The 19,971-nt window shown below is 25.7% G+C and overlaps 3 protein-coding genes across 6 annotated transcripts; 1 reads left to right on the forward strand and 2 right to left on the reverse strand.

Moving 5' to 3' along the window:
* Positions 1-2,054: 2,054 nt before the first annotated feature.
* On the reverse strand, positions 2,055-12,448 carry LOC100161114 (dual specificity mitogen-activated protein kinase kinase 4). Of its 4 annotated transcripts, XM_016803035.2 has the most exons (13): positions 12,277-12,448; positions 12,124-12,181; positions 11,962-12,018; positions 11,803-11,893; positions 9,859-9,963; positions 7,803-7,832; positions 5,332-5,395; positions 5,147-5,260; positions 4,796-4,915; positions 4,611-4,730; positions 4,018-4,197; positions 3,736-3,956; positions 2,055-3,666 (listed from the first exon to the last, which is right to left on the reverse strand). In XM_016803035.2, exons 1-13 carry the CDS (start codon positions 12,277-12,279, stop codon positions 3,501-3,503), a joined length of 1,329 nt encoding a protein of 442 aa, XP_016658524.1. In that variant the 5' UTR covers positions 12,280-12,448; the 3' UTR covers positions 2,055-3,500. The 4 variants fall into 4 exon arrangements, with proteins under 4 accessions (XP_016658524.1, XP_008181332.1, XP_016658525.1 ...); XM_008183110.3 differs by having other exon boundaries at positions 12,124-12,447; XM_016803036.2 differs by lacking the exon at positions 7,803-7,832 and having other exon boundaries at positions 12,277-12,444.
* A 177-nt stretch (positions 12,449-12,625) lies between these two features.
* Positions 12,626-16,465, forward strand: LOC103308894 (soluble calcium-activated nucleotidase 1). Its single transcript, XM_008183113.3, has 4 exons — positions 12,626-12,891; positions 12,982-13,621; positions 14,417-14,778; positions 15,927-16,465. The coding sequence occupies exons 1-4, from the start codon at positions 12,871-12,873 to the stop codon at positions 16,137-16,139; spliced, it is 1,236 nt and encodes a 411-aa protein (XP_008181335.1). The 5' UTR covers positions 12,626-12,870; the 3' UTR covers positions 16,140-16,465.
* A 1,176-nt stretch (positions 16,466-17,641) lies between these two features.
* LOC100163932 (CCA tRNA nucleotidyltransferase 1, mitochondrial) lies at positions 17,642-19,543 on the reverse strand. Its single transcript, XM_003243312.3, has 2 exons — positions 19,367-19,543; positions 17,642-19,282 (listed from the first exon to the last, which is right to left on the reverse strand). The coding sequence occupies exon 2, from the start codon at positions 19,279-19,281 to the stop codon at positions 17,905-17,907; it is 1,377 nt and encodes a 458-aa protein (XP_003243360.1). The 5' UTR covers position 19,282; positions 19,367-19,543; the 3' UTR covers positions 17,642-17,904.
* Between the last annotated feature and the right edge of the window lie 428 nt (positions 19,544-19,971).

Raw genomic sequence — 19,971 nt, forward strand, 5'->3', positions numbered from 1 at the left:
TTTTTTTTATACCATAGATATAAAATGTATAATCATAGAACAATGTGTATAATATCATGACAAAATAGATTTTGTCATGTATAATATTATGTCTTATATCTAGACTGACAAACCGTCTCTGCTCAGAATCGTTTTTCTTATACAGTGATATTATATCATTGAATTCAAATTTAATACTATCCATTATACAGTGACCCACTTGTAACCTACTGTACAGCAGAGCGACATCCACTTACCCACCTTTTTTTTTTTTAAATATGTATTTTGGTCATTCGGTTTACCCCTATTGGTTGGAGCACTGGTGATTTTCCATGCATTTGCATAGCCCAAGATAAAGAAATCTAAAAATCAAAATAGCGGTTTGGAAAAATTATATACATTATTTTATTATGGCTTTAAAGTTTAAATAATAATTTCAAGCATCATGTAACACACATAAAAGTACCCATATCTTCCAATTTTGAAACATTATATATATCAATAATAAATATAATTATGTATACTATGGAGAGAATGCATTTTTTTGGCAGTCAATTTTTAACCATATAAGTATATAACAGTATGTTATTCTGTAACAATCTGAAGCTATAATCATATAGTAAAACCTATAAGACGGAAAGATAAGTTGGTCCCAAGCGATTCTTTTACAGAGAAATTTTACTGTAATACGTAGGTAACTAATAACTAGAGCGCGGCGTTTTAGGTTCTTAAAAGCTTAAAATATGATGCTAATATGCTCTAAAAAAAACACTAAAATATTCTCTAAATATGCTTTAAACTTTTAAATATGCAAATAATATGATTTTTTTTTTCAAAATAATTCAATAAAAACAATATATAAACTTATAGTAATACAGTATACACTATCATTCCTTTGGTAGTTAAGGGTAGTTAAGAGGTAAATTATTTAAATATAAAACAATTCATACATAGGTATATAAATATATTGAAATATACATATAAAAAAACAAAATATTTTAATAAAAACAATACATAACTTGCATGCCCTTTGGTGACAGCTAAGTTATTTGAATATAAAAATGTGATGTATCAAATACGACATTCTATGTGTACAATCACGGACTGAGAAGAACAGAATGACCAATGTTACCAATTTGATTACAAAGAAGTAGATGACTGAATTATTTTTTATTTTTATCATTCTTATATCAAATTATTTATTTTTTCCTAGAAAATATTGTTGCTAGAAAAAATCACAAATCGAGAAATTAACAATATACATGATGTTTTAGAAACAATAATAGAATATATTCTAAAATATGTAAAATAGGCCAAATATTCTCTAATGTCCAAAATATGCTTTAATAAGCAAAATAATTTTTTTTCTACAAACTCTTTGATGGATAAATCGTCCACATTTCTCATCCTGCATAAAGCTGCATAAAGCCAATAAAAATATGTAAAAACCTAAATATCCGCCCTCTACTAATAACTAATAATACAAAATATAATGATTCAAATACATGGGGAAAACAAAATTTCAACCTCACTAAGATACAGTGGCAGATTTAAGTGTGTGTGTGGGGGAGGGGGGGGGTCTCTCTTCACTGGCCTAGTAACTATAGGTTAATAAATTGGGTCGTTTATAAATATTAATCGTAAAACTTGTAAAAAGGCCCCACCACACCAAAAAAAAAAAAAACAAAATTCTAGATCTGCCACTGCTGAGATGTTATAAAATAGGTAGTCAATAGACAAAAATGTACAAAACAAAATTTAAATCAGTACATTTTATTTTAAATAATGAGTATATTATATTAATTATAATCTATAATAAAATAATTGAATTTATTGACGCTTACAATAATATAAATTGGAAAAATATTATAGCAATATAGCAGTAATATTTTTAAGGGTTGTAATTTTTTTTTTATAATAATTTAGAAATATATATAGTCATATAATTAAGTAATATTTCTTTTAAATAGGCCTTGATTAATGAACATTTTTAATTGTTAAGCCTTGATTGTCACTAAAGTGTTCAAGTATAGCCATAATATAATATATTATTAAATGAATCTATTTTCAATTTGTTCTTTTTTTATTTTTTTTATAATAAGTTTATTTTTGAACAATACTACTGTAATACATACTAATATAATAATTGTACCAGCAAGTCAGTTTGAACTAGTGAACACTAATTTAATCAATGACAAAGTATCTATAAAATACATTACGGTTACAATAAATTTACCTATTATGTGTTTTGTGATAGTTATATTAGTTTAGTATTTGATATAATTATACAAAATTAATGAAAAAAATATATAAGGCTACAATTGAAAGTACAATTTAATTACACTAACATTTTGCAAATTTTTTTTTATGTCAAGTTAATAAAACTAGTATCTATTAACTTAAATTTCAATTAAAAACAAAAATATTTTTTAGTTTATGAAGAAATCTTTACTAAAATATATACATTTAGTATGAGACAATGTTCTTAAACAGTAACCAGACAAACAAAATACTTAAATATAAAAATGGAATATAATAATTAGATGTATTTGAGTTTGAACAGTAAAATAATAACTCAATTAAAATATAATATATGATTACATGAATTTAAAACACAGTTTGTATACACACGAGAAGAAAATTTTGCAAAAACATTAATTATCACAGTAGTGGGTACAAAACTAGAAACAAAGTATTACTTCTTTTTATATCTTAAATTATATTTTGGGCCCAATTTTGGCGGAACTTGTGTATAAAATGTGTCTAAAAAGGCACTATGTGGACTTTTGTCCAATAAGTTCAATCTATTATAAGTTTACTAAAAGCAAAAATATGTAAAAATATAATACATATACAAATTAATTTATAAAAATTTGTTTATTCATATATATTAATTTAATTTATCTCATTATTTATGTTCAGTGGGTTATTTTGGTCATTTTTAAAACTTTGACCTATTTAACTTTGGTACTAACTTAACATCCATTCAGGTAGAAGAAAATAGAACTTTTAGACAAATATCTCAAAGTTGTATAATATACAACAAACATATTCTTTATAGTACAAATATTTGTGGTAATTGGGCATTTAACTTAATTTAAAATTAAATTGTGTGTAAAATGATTTCACTTCATTAGCACGGTTAGTTAAAACTGACAGAAATAAATCAAAACCCACGTCATCAGAATTTATGCAGGACAAAAGAAACTGTCATTTAATGGTTTTTATGTTACTCGATTTGTTTTAAAATATCAACAATAATAATAATAGTAGTAATAAAAATAAATAATAATAAGTCACCTAACTGTTAAATTATTTTGTCTAGTAAGCAAAAACTGCAGTCAAAAACTTTAAAAAAAATTGTTGGAAGCTTGTCATAAGTATTGGAAAAATAAATCGTCAAGATAATGTGAAACAAAGTTAATTACAACTGACTGGGTAAGATGACTGAAAATAAATAAATCTTGATTTTTATTAAGTACCTATGGACTGTGTACTCTGTAACAAAATTAAAAATATTATCAAGGGTCATTCATTGTGTACATGAATGCACCATCATTTTCCATTGCAGCCATTATTTCACTAATATAAGAAGCTACATCTACGCTATCAGCATCACTTCGTTTTATGAATATGTGTTCTAGTAATTTGTTGTATTTAGGCCTTTGATTTTCTTCTTTTATCAAACTACAAATAATTATTTAATATATTTTATTAATGGCTTAATATTATCAACTTAAATATGTGTATAATTACCAAGTATTTACGAAATTCACAAAATTAGGGGAAAAGTTGTTAGAAGCCTGCAATCGTGGAGGATCTCCTTGAACAACCTGACACAATTGTTCAAAAACAGAACTCCATCTTGGATATGGAAACCGCCCAGTAGCAACTTCTACTAGGGTGATTCCTAAGGACCAAACATCTGAACGGACATCATAACCTCCTCGACCACGAACTGGATCAATTCTTTCCGGCTAAAATTAAATAGAATTACACCACAAACTATTTTGAATAAATGCTTTCAACAAAACATACAGCCATATAAGGGCGGCAGCCAGCATCTCTAGTTTTTGCTATAGAATCCACTAACTGCCCTGAGATACCAAAGTCACAGAGTTTTATATTTCCTCGAGAATCCAATAGAATGTTGCTGGGCTTAACATCACGGTGAATAATTTTCAATTTTTCTTTAAGGTAATTCAATGCTTTTACAGTCTGAAATATAATATAAGGTTATTTAACTTCAATATATTAAATTTCCAATACAATTTATCATATAGTGTAACTTATGTTGTATGCCAGATTTTTTAATGAATGGATCAATAAAATGGAATTTGAAAGGTTAAAATATTTTTATTTTTAATGATAGTTTAGAATTATAAAGCATGAAGTTATAATATCAGTAGCAAATTCAATTTTTTTTTTTATAATGATGAAATGTTATTTTTTTATTATTATTAAATAATAATGATTTGATTTGAATCAAATACTACTTTGTATAGGTAAATATCCAAAAAATGAAAACATTTATTAAAAGATAAATAATTAAAACAAAATATTTTACAAATTTTTTTTGTTTCTTCAAAATCCATTTTGTCGATAATTATCATTAAAAAAAAAACATTTACCGCAACAGTTATTTTTCCCAATATATTTTCTGGAATTCGTTGATTTAATTTTTCATAGACATATTTATAGAACTTATCCAATGATGTGTCCATAAGTTCCATACAAATCCAACAATCCCCCTATTTAAGACAAACACATAATATCAATTCATATTCAAATTTTAATTTAAACTATTTAACATTACTTCTTTGAAAAGAGCTCCATAAAATTGTACAATATAAGGGCATTCATTAGATTTCATTACAACATCCAAGTCCATTAGTAATTGTTTTTGTTCATTTTCATCAACAGTGGATCTTATCCTCTAATAATAAAAAAAATCAAATTAATTCAAATAGTTAAAATTTACATTTAGGTATATTTATACTCATAAGTGTGCGCACGGGAGGGTCACTAATATTAATAAATAACTTTAAAAGTACAATAATAGTTGAAAGGATTGTTACTAAAAATTCTTCCTCCCTCCTTATTGTAAAGTCTACACATACCTATGTTCATATTATAGTACATAAGTGAGCTTAATAAATTATAATACCTTAACAGCCATTACTGTATCACTACTACGATGTAACATTTTGTTCACAGTTCCAAAGCCACCTCGACCAATCTCTCCTAAATCTTGTAAATCATCTGATGTAAAATCATACACCTTAAAAATAAAATTGTATAAAGGTAATAAATATGCATGTATTGTATTTAATTAATTTTAAAAAAAACAACCTTGTTTTCAGAAAGTTGTAGTTTTCCAGTGGATTGTATTGTTTGACACATTTTTAGTCTTTCTCTATAAATATAAAACAAAAAAATGATAAACATTGTTTTGAAATGTTAATGGATAATTATTAATTTTCAACATTTAAATGAAAAACAGTGATTCTCAATAAGCTCAAATACCAAATAAATGTTTTAGTAATATTAATCAATTATGCAATACATAGACTCAATCATTCAACCAGGTACAGATCCTATAGCAGATATAGTCAATAACTTTTAAAAATTAAAAATGTCTTTGTTATTTAATATAAATTTAATATTTCTTTTGATTAATATTATAGTGTTACATAATGTAATTCATATAGAGCGTTTTATAATAATAATAAAATAGTAAAATACTTTTAATAATTCTAACATTACTCAAATAGTTATTACTACATAACTTTAGAGAATGATAATATTTGAATAATAAATTGTTATTATTTTTACAAGTCTTTTAAAATAATTAATTAATTTACATAATCTTTTCAACTTCTTAGTTTTAACTGGGGTTTTATGGGTGTATGCAATTGAATATTCATTACTTGCATGTGTAATGTTTAAAATATGATTCCATACAAATATTCACATAGTTATCTAATATTCCAAAGATGTTGACTCTACAGTTTTTTTACTAATAATTTTGGGAAAGCATTATTAAGTTAATAATTATTTCAATAATTATAGTAGAAAAAATAAAATAATTTAAGATACAAAAAAGAAGAATTTGTATACTTCATTTTCTTTATTCTTATTCAAAATGATGTTCTCTACATTTTTAAAAAAAAATTTAAATAAATAGTTATAATATTGATACATTTTTGTATACATTCTCATACAATAGCTTTCCTTTTTACATCAAAATCAAAAGTTTTAGTAATGATTTTTTTTTAATTTTTATAATACATTATCGGGTGTTAGGTTTATAAAGTTCTTGTAATGATATGTAAAACATTACTAGTTCATAGAGGTAGTTATTAAAATAATTATTTATAACAAACTAAGAAAAAAATGTAGTAATAATATATAAAATACCAAACAGAACACATCTCTTTTATAATCATAACTCACAGATGACTAAACAAAATCAACAAAATTTAGGTTTAATCATAACTGATAATTAAGAGAATGCCCCCTCACATGTGTTGTCTTCATCTTACATACGTACAGCATACTCAAAACACGTTTATGCAATCTGAGTAGAACTTGCTTAAATTTGGTTTTATAATAAAAACACCTATTATAAAATTGAAATATGAGAATATTTTGGTGTGCAAGACTGTGTGTTTTTTAAAAAGTTACAAGTCGTTTAAAAATGTTGAAATGGTCATTATTTCTAAACAATAAATTGAGTGTTATGTTCGGAATAATGAAAAAACAACCCATTTTCCTCTTCAAAACATTGTTATATTTTCATTTTAAAGTAGGTACTTTTACTCTAGAACCAAAATTGAACGTTCAAACTTAGATTGTGTAAATGCGTTTAACTATGCCGTACGAGTGTAAGATGGAGACAACACATGCGGGTGTTGCGTCCTCTTAATATGCATTTTTAATGAAATGACAACAAATTATTTACCATGTTATAAATGTATTGAATTCATGTGAAAATAACATATTTAATATAACACTGTCTGACTAATTAGTCATTAAAAATTCAGATTGTAAATAATTATCAACTGACATACCTATTGGCCATAATATTTATTAGTAATTTAAACTGAAACTGGAGTTTAATTTATTAGAAATTAAGTGTTTTTGAGCTGATTTAATTTCCTTATTAGTGTAGTTAGTAAAGTATGTTAATATATTTAGAGAATTAAAAATTTTAAATTTATTCTACAATATATTTATTGAGATAACTTTAAAAGCAATGTATATTCAGTCATACATAACATTATGCAAATTCTAATTCTAATAATTATTCATTTAACCTGTCATACGGCACACGGATTTAGATGTCTCAATTACGCGCATAGGGTAAAAATTTACACCTTGGAAATATATAGATATACAAAAAGAGTTTACATTATAAAGAATAACTATAACAAAATATTTTTTTTTTTTTTTTTTAACAATATTTCGTATAATATTGTAATATTTGATGCTATTGAGGTAATCAAATATCCACATACCATATTATATATTTTATAAACATTTTTAAAATATCTAGGGTAATTATTTACCCCGTGCGCCGTATGATGGGTTAAAAATACATTTTAAATTGTATGTTCAGTAAAATTATAAAACTATTTAAGTAAAGTATAAACAATTTATACTTCAAAATCCAAATTCTTTGATTAAAATCAAAACAAAATAAAACAAAACAAATTTCAGGGAGGTATTATTATTTCTAATTATATAGATTTTATTTACATAATATGCATGAGAATATTATATTTAAAGAGGTTTTTCATTGTTTTTTTTTAGAAACTTACCGTAATTTAGTACGTTCTATGGATCTGTATCTGTATACATAAAGAAAATGTCTTTGTAATACTATTATTTTAAAATCAATTTTTAATTTAAGATGTATGTTTACTAATTCTCAAATAAAAAAATTAACAAATTTACTATTTTTTTAAGGTTAGCGCAATACAACTTATTACAACTCATTTTTGGTATACATACAGGTATTTGACAATATTAAAAAATATATAATCTAAGCTGACATCTCTCTTGTCTATCATAAAAGTATTTTTTTTTTATTATAAACTGTTTCATGTCTTGCCTAGCTGAATGAAAGTAACAATCAGTTTGGATGTGTCACTAATCACTATGTATCTTTAATTAGGATAATAGGAATATTTTTTTAGGTAATTATTTGAATGTTTGCAACAATAATTTTCACATACAATGATATAACCTAGATTATTTATGTTTCAGTGTTATTAACCTTATCAGTAATGAGTATTAACTATATCAAACTATACAAGGCTCCTGATATATTCTTACAATAGCAGTTGAAAAATATTAAAAATACATAGGCACAAATTTTAATTAGAAGCATTTAAAGATCGAATTTTGACAAAATTTATCAAATTTAAAATTGAATAATTATTTTTAGTTAAAAATTTATAAATTGTTTAACTTTTATATTATCTAAGGATTGAAAATTTAAAACAAGATTCTACATAAGTAGTTAATTTTGTTATCAAACAATCTAAAAAATACATAAGCACAGTTTATTTTTAAAGTAATTTTAAGTTCGAATTTGGCCAAATTACATATTAAAAAACCTAGAATAACTATTTTAGTTATTTTGTTGTGATTGTATAATATTATTTGTGGGTACTTGAAACTTCTAAAGTATACTATTATATATCTATAGTAGTATTACAGTTTGTTGTTGATGTATAATGCGTTATAAGTACCTAATGGATATTGTGATATGATAATTTGGAATTTATTATAGGTCAAATTTTTTTTTAATACCATAGATAAGTATATTTTAATATGTCTTATACCTAGGGTGACATACCGTCTCCGCTCAGAATCGTTTTCTTATACACTGATATTATATCATTGAATTCATATTTAATACCATCCATTATGTAGTGACCCACTTGTAACTTACTGTACAGCAGAGCGACATTCACTTGCCTACCTTTTTAATATTGAACATCCAATTATAATTTTTATTTTATTGATGCTCTACTTTGATTATAATCTATTTTATCAGGATACTTATTATTTCAATTACACAAAATAATGACTTATTTTACAAGGTTGCTTAAGAAAATAATCACCAATAAGTTTTAATTATTTTTATTTTAAGAGAATAAATAAAAAATGTCAAAGATTACTTGAAAATATTGTGTAGATAAATGTTTACGCAACAAAATGTGTTTTGATTCAACAAATTTAATTTGGTGTTTTGGTTTTTATATTTATGAATTCATAGATTTATATTCATAAACATTTTTTGAATTCTTATTGATTTTCAAGGGGGCATAGGACAGGGGTGCATTCAATCCACCTCTTTATTGTTAAAATGAGTGAATAAAAAAATATATAACAACTAACAAGAAAGGTTTATTTTTTAAGATAAAATATTAATTATGTTGCATGTAGAAAAATTAATAAAATTTAAAAATTGATAATATTCATATTTTAGATCTATTAAATAGTTTTAAGATTTTCGAAGGGGGATGGTGTAATTATTATAAATATGCCAAAATATATAATATGGGAATTTAAAAAAACTATAATATGTATTATAATAATATTGATTTTGTCTAAAACTAGTATTGCGTGAATTCATGTTTGCGGAAAGATTTTTTTTTATTTTTTTCAGATTATTTTGAAAAGTACTGGGAATTTTACACTCAAATATACCAACTAGATTGAATTTGCAACCAGAAACTACAATTAAAATGGAAGATGAAAGCAGTTTTACTGCTTCAAAACGTCATGAAAAATTGACATTTGCCAGGGACCAAAATATATAAATACATTATGATCCACTCCTTCTTGATAAATAATTAAACTTACCGTGATTTTTCACTTAGTGTTTCAGTATTAGATAACCGTACTCTAGTTGAATTTGGTTGTTTTGTTGTTGAACCATTGCTTAGTAATTTATTATCTTCTTCAAATCTGAAAATAATTTATATGTTTATATTAGGTCTGTATAATTACCAAAATATAATTAAATATATTATGTAATATATATTTAAATGTACTAACAACTCTTATGAGTTATTACAAAGACACTTGTACTCAAACTTTATGTTATATATTTATTTAATCCAATATTGATTGCCACTTATGTCTCAAATTATTAATATAAACATATTTGTATTTTTAAACTAGTGATATGTTGTGTCAACACACATTTTAAAATACACTAAGTAAAAATTATTTAATTTAAAGAATTTTATTTTAGTTACTGTTTTGTATTGAAATACATTATTTTGTAGCATATTAAAAATGTAATTGATGTTAAGCTTATTTAAAATAAATTAATATTTGCATTCAATGTTGTTCATCTATTTAAGCGCCATAGTAATTTTTATATTTTAATTCGGTGACACATTTACACATCATATCAATTCTATTTTAACAGGCCACTAGTATAGTGGTATGTGTACCTATTTATTTCGGTCAATTTCAGTGTCATTCTATAAATGTAGCTTTTATTGTAATTTATTGAAATTTAAGGTAGCCATTATGAATAAACATAATAAAATGAAAAAATTGTTGTATAGTTTTGTGGGGTACTGACACAAAAACATATCAGTAGCATTTAACATTTGGCTCTTCGGTAAAATTGGCCATGAGTCATGTATATACTTATTATACAATAAGCAATGAAATGATGCATATCTTGAGTTAAATGTTCTAAATGATTTTAAATGTATATCTAGATTATGTAATGAATTAATCATATTATTCTGCAAAGGTTTCGACTTGTAATTCATTTTTTAAATGTTTTAAGTTTTAACTATGAAACTTAATTAAATAAACATTATATTTGGAAATATACAATTTTGGGCATTTTTTTATATTTGTTTAATATGCATAAAGCCCGTTTTACAGCCATGCATCTTATAAATATACTTAACATCATGATCTTAAAATAATTTAACTATTCAAAAATATTTAATTATTTAAGGAATTGTTAAATATTATGGTATAATTTATTTTGATGAGATTAACAAGAAATGAACATGTCAAGTAAAAGATTACATATTGTAGAAGGACCTATAGAATTATTATATTTAAACTAGTTTAAATCAACAGCGAAATATGTTAAAACTGTTTCAATAATAAATGCCATTTGTTTATTTCTTATTATCTAAGTATGTTAGATTTGATTGTATTTATTCTTGTATAATTTGTATATAATATATATTATATAAACATATATATATATATAATTAAAAAATTTAACTTAATAGGTATTTTTAAATACTTTTAATTTGTAAATTTGAATAAAATGGTATAATGAACTAACAATTATAAAAATAGTGTTTAAACTTAACTTATTTCCAAATTAAGTTATCTTAACATTTTTTAAATGATGTAACTCAGTCTTAGCGATGAATTAAAATTAAGGCAACCATAAAAACCAAACATTCCAACAATTCAATCTAAATATTGATTAACGGCAACTTCCCCACCTTCTAGTTAACGGGTGTTTAAAGTACATATAAACTATAGTATTAAATTTGAATTCGAGTATGGTTTTTAAATAAAATTTGCTATTTAATATTTATGTACAACATTTGGTACTGTAAACTACATGAAATATTATGAATATAATTATTTTTTAATGCCTACTTATCATTTTAAAACATTATATTTATCTATGTGATTGTACAATAATCAATACTTAAGTTACATTTATTATGTGTTGAATCTTAAAACACAAGAGCTTGATTTGCTGAAAAAAATTATTTGTAAAATAAAATTTAATTAAATAAGCTATCTCACTTTAATGACTGTAAGCTTGGTATTGGAGAATTGAATCCAAATGAAGCACCGGATGTTCCTTGAATAGCTAATTTTAACTGTCTTCTTTTCTCTAAAAATGAATAAAATATACATCACATTTTAGTTAAATTGATGGGTTCAACCAAACTCAATAAATACCTGTTATCGCAGCTTCTTGACGCATGTCTAACTGAGGATGAGAAGGTCTTGCAGCTCCTAAAATTAAAGACAGACTTTACAATACAAAATTGAACATTTTCTAAACTTAAGTATCCAACAAAAATTATATATGAGTAAAGAAAATTACATAATATTACTTACCAGACGGTGAACTTCCGTTACTGTCATTGTTGGACATTTTTGTTTGACTAGTATGCTGCTAATACTCATGAGAAAATGTTAAGTGATTTGAAATTGTTCGAAGGATAACTTAAGAATATTAGATAATAACTATATATTCAAATATTTACTGACCATATTTTTATCTGTGCCCCTCAAGTCTTAACTTAATTATTGAAACCTCAAACTGAACACTGAAGTCCGAATTAGTAAAGAGTAAAGACAGAAATTGAAGTGAACACTTGAGCACTCAACGTCTCAAACTCTCAACACGACAAGAAAATATTAATGATGACATTACTGATAACAAAAATTCAAAGATAAAATGTTGGTCGAGTGGATCATTGGCATCTTATTTGGCCACACTGCGAATCAAAATTGACGTTTGTAGATTATTCATATATATTTAATATTTATTACGTTCATGTGATAAAATTTAAATCATGTTTATCATGTATTTATAATTCTTATCATTAATACTAAAGATAATAGCCACGCACTGTAAATAATAAATATAAATTAAATTATTTTATTATTTAATTCCTAATTAGGTAAAACCAGTTTGCTGGTTCGTAACTTTAGCTTAAGATTTTTTTTTGTTATTGGAGTCAATATTTGTAATTGTATATTTGGTTTTCAATAAACTGAATCCGTATACGTCATGACCTCTGTAATTATTGTTTAACCAATGTCGAATGTCTACACTATACATGCCGGTTATAGCTCATTATGAGTACAGACCATAATTATGTAAGTATTTCATATTTTAGTCATCAATTATCACATTCATATTATATTACACCACAAGACATTGAATATCTTGTAATTATTTTTTTTCAGATAGCTCTGAATATATATGATGTAAAAAATTCAGATCACAGCTCAAGCATGTTGAAAGAGCTCCGTCAAAGCTTAAGTTCTTCTCATGCATATCGCATTTCAAACTCTACTATACGTTTTCAAACACATTTTGTTATCTTTGTCTCGTTAATTGGTATTTTGTTCTTAATAGTATTGTATAATATGTCATATACAGCACCAAAACTTGTCAGTTATGGTCTTAATCATCCACACGATAAATTTGTATACAAGTTAATTAAATCAAAGTATCCATTGTCTCAACCGATTTCTATTAACAATGTGGGTATAAAATTTCGTATTGCTATTATTAGTGATTTAGATAAAGCATCTAAAAGCCAGACTGAAAAAAATATGTGGTATAGCTATTATAAAAAAGGATTCCTTACTTGGTATACAACTAATAACTCTATAGAACTTGTATGGGACCTCGAAGCACCTAAAATATTGAAATCATCTATATCCATGGGAGGTCGAGGAATGGAACTTTCAGAACTGGTTACATTTAATGGCAAATTATATTCGTTTGATGATCGGACAGGTATAATTTATAATATTAGTGAAGATGATACTGTTTTACCTTGGATAATACTTATGGATGGAAATGGAACAGATTTTAAAGGTAAAAGTTATACCATAGAATAAATTAAATTAATATATTTTAATAATTACAGCTTCTTTTTATGTACATTGTATAGCTTGTAGTTAATTAAATATACGATGTTCACATGTGGCATGTTAAGCAACAGGCAGTTCTAGTTAGTGGGAGATTATGGTACAGGGGTCAAAGGTATTGAACCAACACCGATATAAATATTTATTTTATATTATATTCACTAGTGTATAGGGTTATTTATATACTTATTTCAATAGGTACTTATATTTTTAATTTTTCAAAAATTTTATATTTATAAAAATTATAGGAACGTTTGATATATATATTATATTTTAGGAACCCCCCCTCCTGAATTTTTTAAAAAGCCGCCACTGGTTCTGGTTGTTTAATTTAAAATGGTATCTAATCAATAACCATTCAAGAATTTAAACGATTGGCAATTGGCATACCATGTTCATAGAATAACCATATTATAATATAATATATGAATACACTTTACACATAATTAAATCTTAAAATATTAATCACACAGATAAAATTTAACAGAACCTAACCTAAATAGAAAATAGACAATAGTTTTTTACTAATTTTATTGGAATAATTTAATGTATAATAATTAATAACATTTTTTCATTTGTCAAACTTAATTATGTCTTATTCAGCTGATTATTAAATGTATAATGTTGATTTATGATTAGTATACAGTTTTTATTATTATGAATAATGTTTTACTTGCTACACAAATTATACATTATGGGTATTGGGTGACAATCATACAATTATTGCGAAAATAATTTTCAGGATATAAAAGTGAATGGGCAACTATATATAATTCTGACTTATATGTTGGAAGTATGGGCAAAGAATGGACTTCATCTACGGGAGAATTTGTTAATAATAATCCTATGTGGATAAAAATTGTTAATAAATTTGGCTATGTAACTCATGTCAACTGGACAGACAACTATATTGCGATTCGGAAAGCAGCCAACATAAATTATCCTGGATATATGATACATGAATCTTGTGCATGGAGTCAAATACATAAACGTTGGTTCTTCTTACCGCGGAGGAGTTCATCAAAACAGTATAATGACAATGACGATGAACACATGGCTACAAATATGTTGATATCAGCCAATATTAATTTTAACGATATTAAGGTAATATACCGTTAGTCAACTGAAACAAGGTACACTATAACTCAGTAACGAAATGGGGTCCTGATGGCGATTTTTAAAATTTATAAATTTTATTTTATAAGTCAGTTGTTACCTTAATTATAATATTTTTCTACTGACCGCCTAGACTAAAACATTTTTTTTTTAACTCATGTATTTTGTGCATACACAACGTACCGTCTTTTTTTCACGAGATTTAAAATAAATAAATAATTTATTTCAGTGACTTTGATGTATTAGCTTGTATTCTAAATTTAAAATTGACCATATGAGAGCTACTCCAAATTTATTTTTGAGTAGATAAATACTATTTTTTTCTACATTTTATTCTAAGCACAATGATATAATCTGACTTTATTTAAGTCAAATTATTTATTCTTAACTAATGTAGTAAGCATGTTTTAAATAATTTGACATACCAAAAATGTCAAAAATCTAAATAAAATTTTTTTTCATTTAGTCAATTTTGGATTTAAAATAGTAGTTGATACGTCCATACATCAAAATGACTTGAAACAATTTTACCAATCCAAAATTATGATATCAATAAAAAAATGTGTGGGTCTTAGAGATTCTCAATTAAAGTGGAGCTTTTCATGACAACTTATTTAATTTTCCCATGCGCTATCTCTCTCATGATGTCGATTGCTTATACCAACATAGTGCTGAGTCGAGTGAGGTTGGCATACAACAGTGTATCTTAACTAAAAAAGCGAGCTGGCTGTTACTGCGTACCCGGAGAGACAGCGTAAACATACAGAGAGAGGGGATAGACTAGCAGCAGCCGCGTGACGTCATGTGACAATTTTTCTGATTTTACTCTCCATCGCAGCGCACGTTAAAGAGCTTCACTTTAAAATCATTAAGGTTCACATTTAAAAAAAATAAAAGTTGTGTTCACATGCACAAAATACGTCATGAATAAAACATATAACAATTGTAGTTTAGATTAATTTATATCCCAAAAGTATAGTTTTGTTCAACAAATCAAATTCAAAAATATGCCATTTCTAAAAGTACACCATTACTTGGATTACTTGGAAGTTATAGTATTCTTGTGGACACATGTTAAATAACAGCAATATTAAATTTAAGTATTTTAATTTTCACATAATTTGATATGTTAATAGGTGGTACATATTGGCAAGATAGTACCTACTCATGGATATTCTAGTTTTAAATTTCTACCTGGTACGAATGATAAAATTATTGTTGCACTTAAATCTGAAGAAGTTGGTTCAAAAACTGCTAGTTATATTACAGCATTTAATATTGATGGAACAATTATACTACCAGAAATTAAAGTAGCTGATCTTAAATATGAAGGAATAGAATTTATATGACCCATATCAAAATGTTGTGATTTTTATTATATGAATAGTGTATTTATAATGATAACATTTATTGTATAATGTTACCTATAACTTATAAGGATTGTTTGAGTTTTTCTATAAATGATGAGAGTTCTTCTTGAGAAAATTCCAAAAATACATTTTCGGATACTTTTGGATTTTCCGTGTTATTTGACCTAAGGCCATCCTTCAAATGCAATATAACTTGAAGTAATGGTTCTTCCAGTGTGCTTAATGAGCTGCTGCCCATTATATACTAAAAAATGTAAAAAATAAATATATTTTTACTTATTCAAATAAATAATTTCAAGTACCGATGATTCAATTACAGTTGACATAATACATTACAACATTTATTATATTCACAGAAGATAATTTATACAAATTACTTTATTTGATGATTAATTATTTTTAATTAAAATACTGCAATGTATTGAGTATACAAGAACATACTCTAATATGTAAGTATGTTTCTTTAAACATTTAAATTGGATAGGATTATAAATTGTTCTGAATAAAAAATTGTTCTGAATAAAAAATTGGAACAATATGTCAATATCGGCCAAGGGAGGACATGTCCCCCTTGAAAAAAATATAACATATGCTTTGAATCCATAAACTTGTTTCACATACTTGATAGTTTAATAGTTTATATCGTACTATTATCATAGACCTTATAATAAGTATAATGTATGCCACAATTTAAGAATACTATTATGGACACTATTTTGTCCCCCCCATGAAAACTACCATATGGGCGCTCATGATATCAGCATACTGACAAGTGACAGGCACAGTTTAACTTAAAAATGGGGGGTTGCATAAGAGTTAATCAAGGCATTATAAAGTAGTATTTATATATAAGCATTTACATTTTATATCTATATACAGCAAAACCTCATTATTCTAGATTAATTGGGGGTGTAGGTAATCTGAAATTAAATAAAATGAGCTAAGGTACATATTATTTAAACACTGTTCAGTAAAAAAAACATGTTATATAGATTTCTGTGGACATGTTTTCATGTTTATTTTAGACTTTAGTCTGCCTCACAAAATATAATGAAATATTTATTCTGATTATTTTCTTTAGAAAATAATGGTAGACCACAAGAAAGTAGAATACTAAACTCCTTGACAACAATACGACTGATCCTTAGAAATTCTAAACCTAAACAAAAAGTCTTATGTAAAAATATTGTTTGTTAATAACACTACAACCAATCGCAGAATAATATTGAAAATTATAATTTAGGTTTAGATTTTTGGATATGCCGATAATAATTACAAACATAGTTATAACCTCGATTTCGCTTAACCTACCGATTTTAATGGCTGAATTTGGTAGTTTAACAATTGTAATACGGGTACTAGGTAATTGACCCATTTTTATTGAATGTTGATTTAATTTTCAAGTTCATAAAATTTTGCTTAAACAAATGCTTAAAATATTCCAAAATGACTAACAAAAATGTGTTGGTTTTAACTTAAAATTATAAACAATTAATTCAGAATATGTATAATTTAATTTTTGATTTGTAAAGGTTTATATTTTTACATTGAATTTTTTCTATTATCTTATCAATTAAACAATTTTATTCTAATTGAGAAATTACTAATTTCTTATAATATGTAATGCTATAGTTGCATAAGAAATAAGTATTTTCTGAATGATAATATCTTGTTTAAATTTCTATATAAACAAGAATTAAATTTCAATACAACAATTTAAAATAGATACATAGGTCTTGTTTATCTATTTTTTTTGAGATTTTTTGAAATTGCAGCTTAATTCATTTTCAGCTTTAGGTATCAAATTTAGTAACTCTTCAATATCTGTTTGGAAATCATCATCTGCCCAGTATTCAATAAGTTTCCTCAAAATTATTCCGATTTTTTTCCCATCTTGCACCCCGTGATTTTTAATCATATTTCCTGTAATAGGAAACTTTAATGGTGTCCATTTTTGAAACTCTTCAAGAATTATTCGATCATTGTTGTACATCAATAATTGTTCAATATACACTTTCATAACACCTTGTTTTGTTGGATTTTGTATAATTTTTATTTTATTAGTTTTAATGGTGTCTGGTGTCCATTTTTCATCTCTACTTTCTATTAAAAATAATCCCAAGTCCCTGTCAAACACCCGAAACTTTAATCGATTGTTTAGTTCAATCATATCTTGTACATCTTTTAAGAATGGTGTTAACATAGTGATGGGTAGTAATTTTAGTCCTTTGCTTCGATTAATAACTTTATCAAACTCGTCTATATTGGGATGATCTGGAAGACCAATATATGGACCTAAGCCTAAATTCAAAAGAGTCTTGATAATATCAGATGCATAATTTCCTTCTAAAATTTTATAAAGTTCTGACCAAATCCGTTCACCAGATATATTTTTGAGACCACTGCCTTTTTCTCGTATTGCTTCAAGTATATATTCATCATGAAGGTTGGGTGCAGTAGCCAAACGACCATAAAACCTGAAGTACCGTAAAATTCTCAAATAATCCTCAGTGATGCGCAATTTGGGATCACCAACAAATTTTATTTGACGCTTTTTCAAATCTTCATATCCACCAAAATAATCATATATGGTACCATCCATTCCTAAGAACATGGAATTTACGGTTAAATCTCTTCGTCCTGCATCTAGTAACCAATCCTTAGTGTATTCAACATCAGCATGTCTGCCATCAGTAACAACATCAATTCTCAGTGTAGTAAGTTCAAAATTAACACCATCAACATGAGTAGTTACTGTTCCATGTTTTAAACCACCTTTATTAACTATTCTAATGTTTTCATTCTCCATCATTTCTACCATTTCATCCGGAGTAGCTGTAGTCGCAAAATCTAGATCAGTAGGAGTCTTGCGCAACAGAATATCACGTACTGCACCTCCACAGAGTCTGATTTCATACTTGTACTTGTCAAAAACTTGTAACACCGTAGTAAGTTGTGGAGAAAATATAAAACCGTATTGTGAGCTTTCAAGTTTCATGATTTCTGGTGTTGGTCGTGGTTTAAGATTGTAACTAACGACCGGATTGACAAAACTCAGAAAACGAAAAGGATAATATGGTCGGTATGGACGTAGAGTAAACAGCTTAAACAAATACTTCATACTATATAACAGCGCATAAAAAGATATTGATCTTTTATTATATTGGTCATTATAAAATACTAAAATAAACAACTCAGAAATTTACCTTTAATTTCCAGTCAAAATCTACCAAATGTTTATCCATCGTTTGATTTTTTTTGTCGATTTTGGTGAACATGAGAAGTGAGAAGGAGAACACATTGTAAATATTGTTATTTGTTATTTAACATTATCATTTATCAGTAAGTATACACATGGTTGTACCACGAATTAAGATATATCTTAATTCGTGGGTTGTACAAGGTGTATTGATAAGGTGTCGTTGATACGTATACGATCGAAAATATTACCACAGTTCTATAGTCACCAGAGCGCGCTTCCTGTCCTATGAAGGCCAGTTTTTTCCATAGACCTATTAACTAAAAGTTAATAGGTCTATGGTTTTTTCATACTGTTAAATGCAAAATGTCTTAAAAATTAAAATGCTATTTTTTTTTTAAATTGAAATTAGTATTTACAAAAACATTGAATAATAAAAAGTTTTTTTTTAATCAAGTTGGCATAATAAATTGGAGCATGTAATTATACATTACATTTGTATATTTTTAATCATTTGCAATATTTTATATCGAGTAGACATCAATTATAAAATATCATGTATGTCACTTCTTTGGATATTTGCATCCTTCTTAAAATCTTATAAATTAAATT

Source organism: Acyrthosiphon pisum, chromosome A2, assembly GCF_005508785.2.
Source record: "Acyrthosiphon pisum isolate AL4f chromosome A2, pea_aphid_22Mar2018_4r6ur, whole genome shotgun sequence".
Classification (NCBI taxonomy): Eukaryota; Metazoa; Arthropoda; class Insecta; order Hemiptera; family Aphididae; genus Acyrthosiphon; species Acyrthosiphon pisum.

Coding starts and splice junctions, on each gene's coding strand:
- LOC100163932 (XM_003243312.3), bottom strand. CDS start 19,281: ATGAAGTATTTGTTTAAGCTGTTTACTCTACGTCCATACCGACCATAT.
- LOC103308894 (XM_008183113.3), top strand. CDS start 12,871: ATGAGTACAGACCATAATTAT. Junction 13,622..14,416: donor AAATGGAACAGATTTTAAAG/GTAAAAGTTATA, acceptor AATAATTTTCAG/GATATAAAAGTGAATGGGCA. Junction 14,779..15,926: donor TTAATTTTAACGATATTAAG/GTAATATACCGT, acceptor ATATGTTAATAG/GTGGTACATATTGGCAAGAT.
- LOC100161114 (XM_016803035.2), bottom strand. Junction 7,833..9,858: donor ACACTAAGTGAAAAATCACG/GTAAGTTTAATT, acceptor TTATGTATACAG/ATACAGATCCATAGAACGTA. Junction 4,916..5,146: donor ATACAGTAATGGCTGTTAAG/GTATTATAATTT, acceptor TTTTATTATTAG/AGGATAAGATCCACTGTTGA.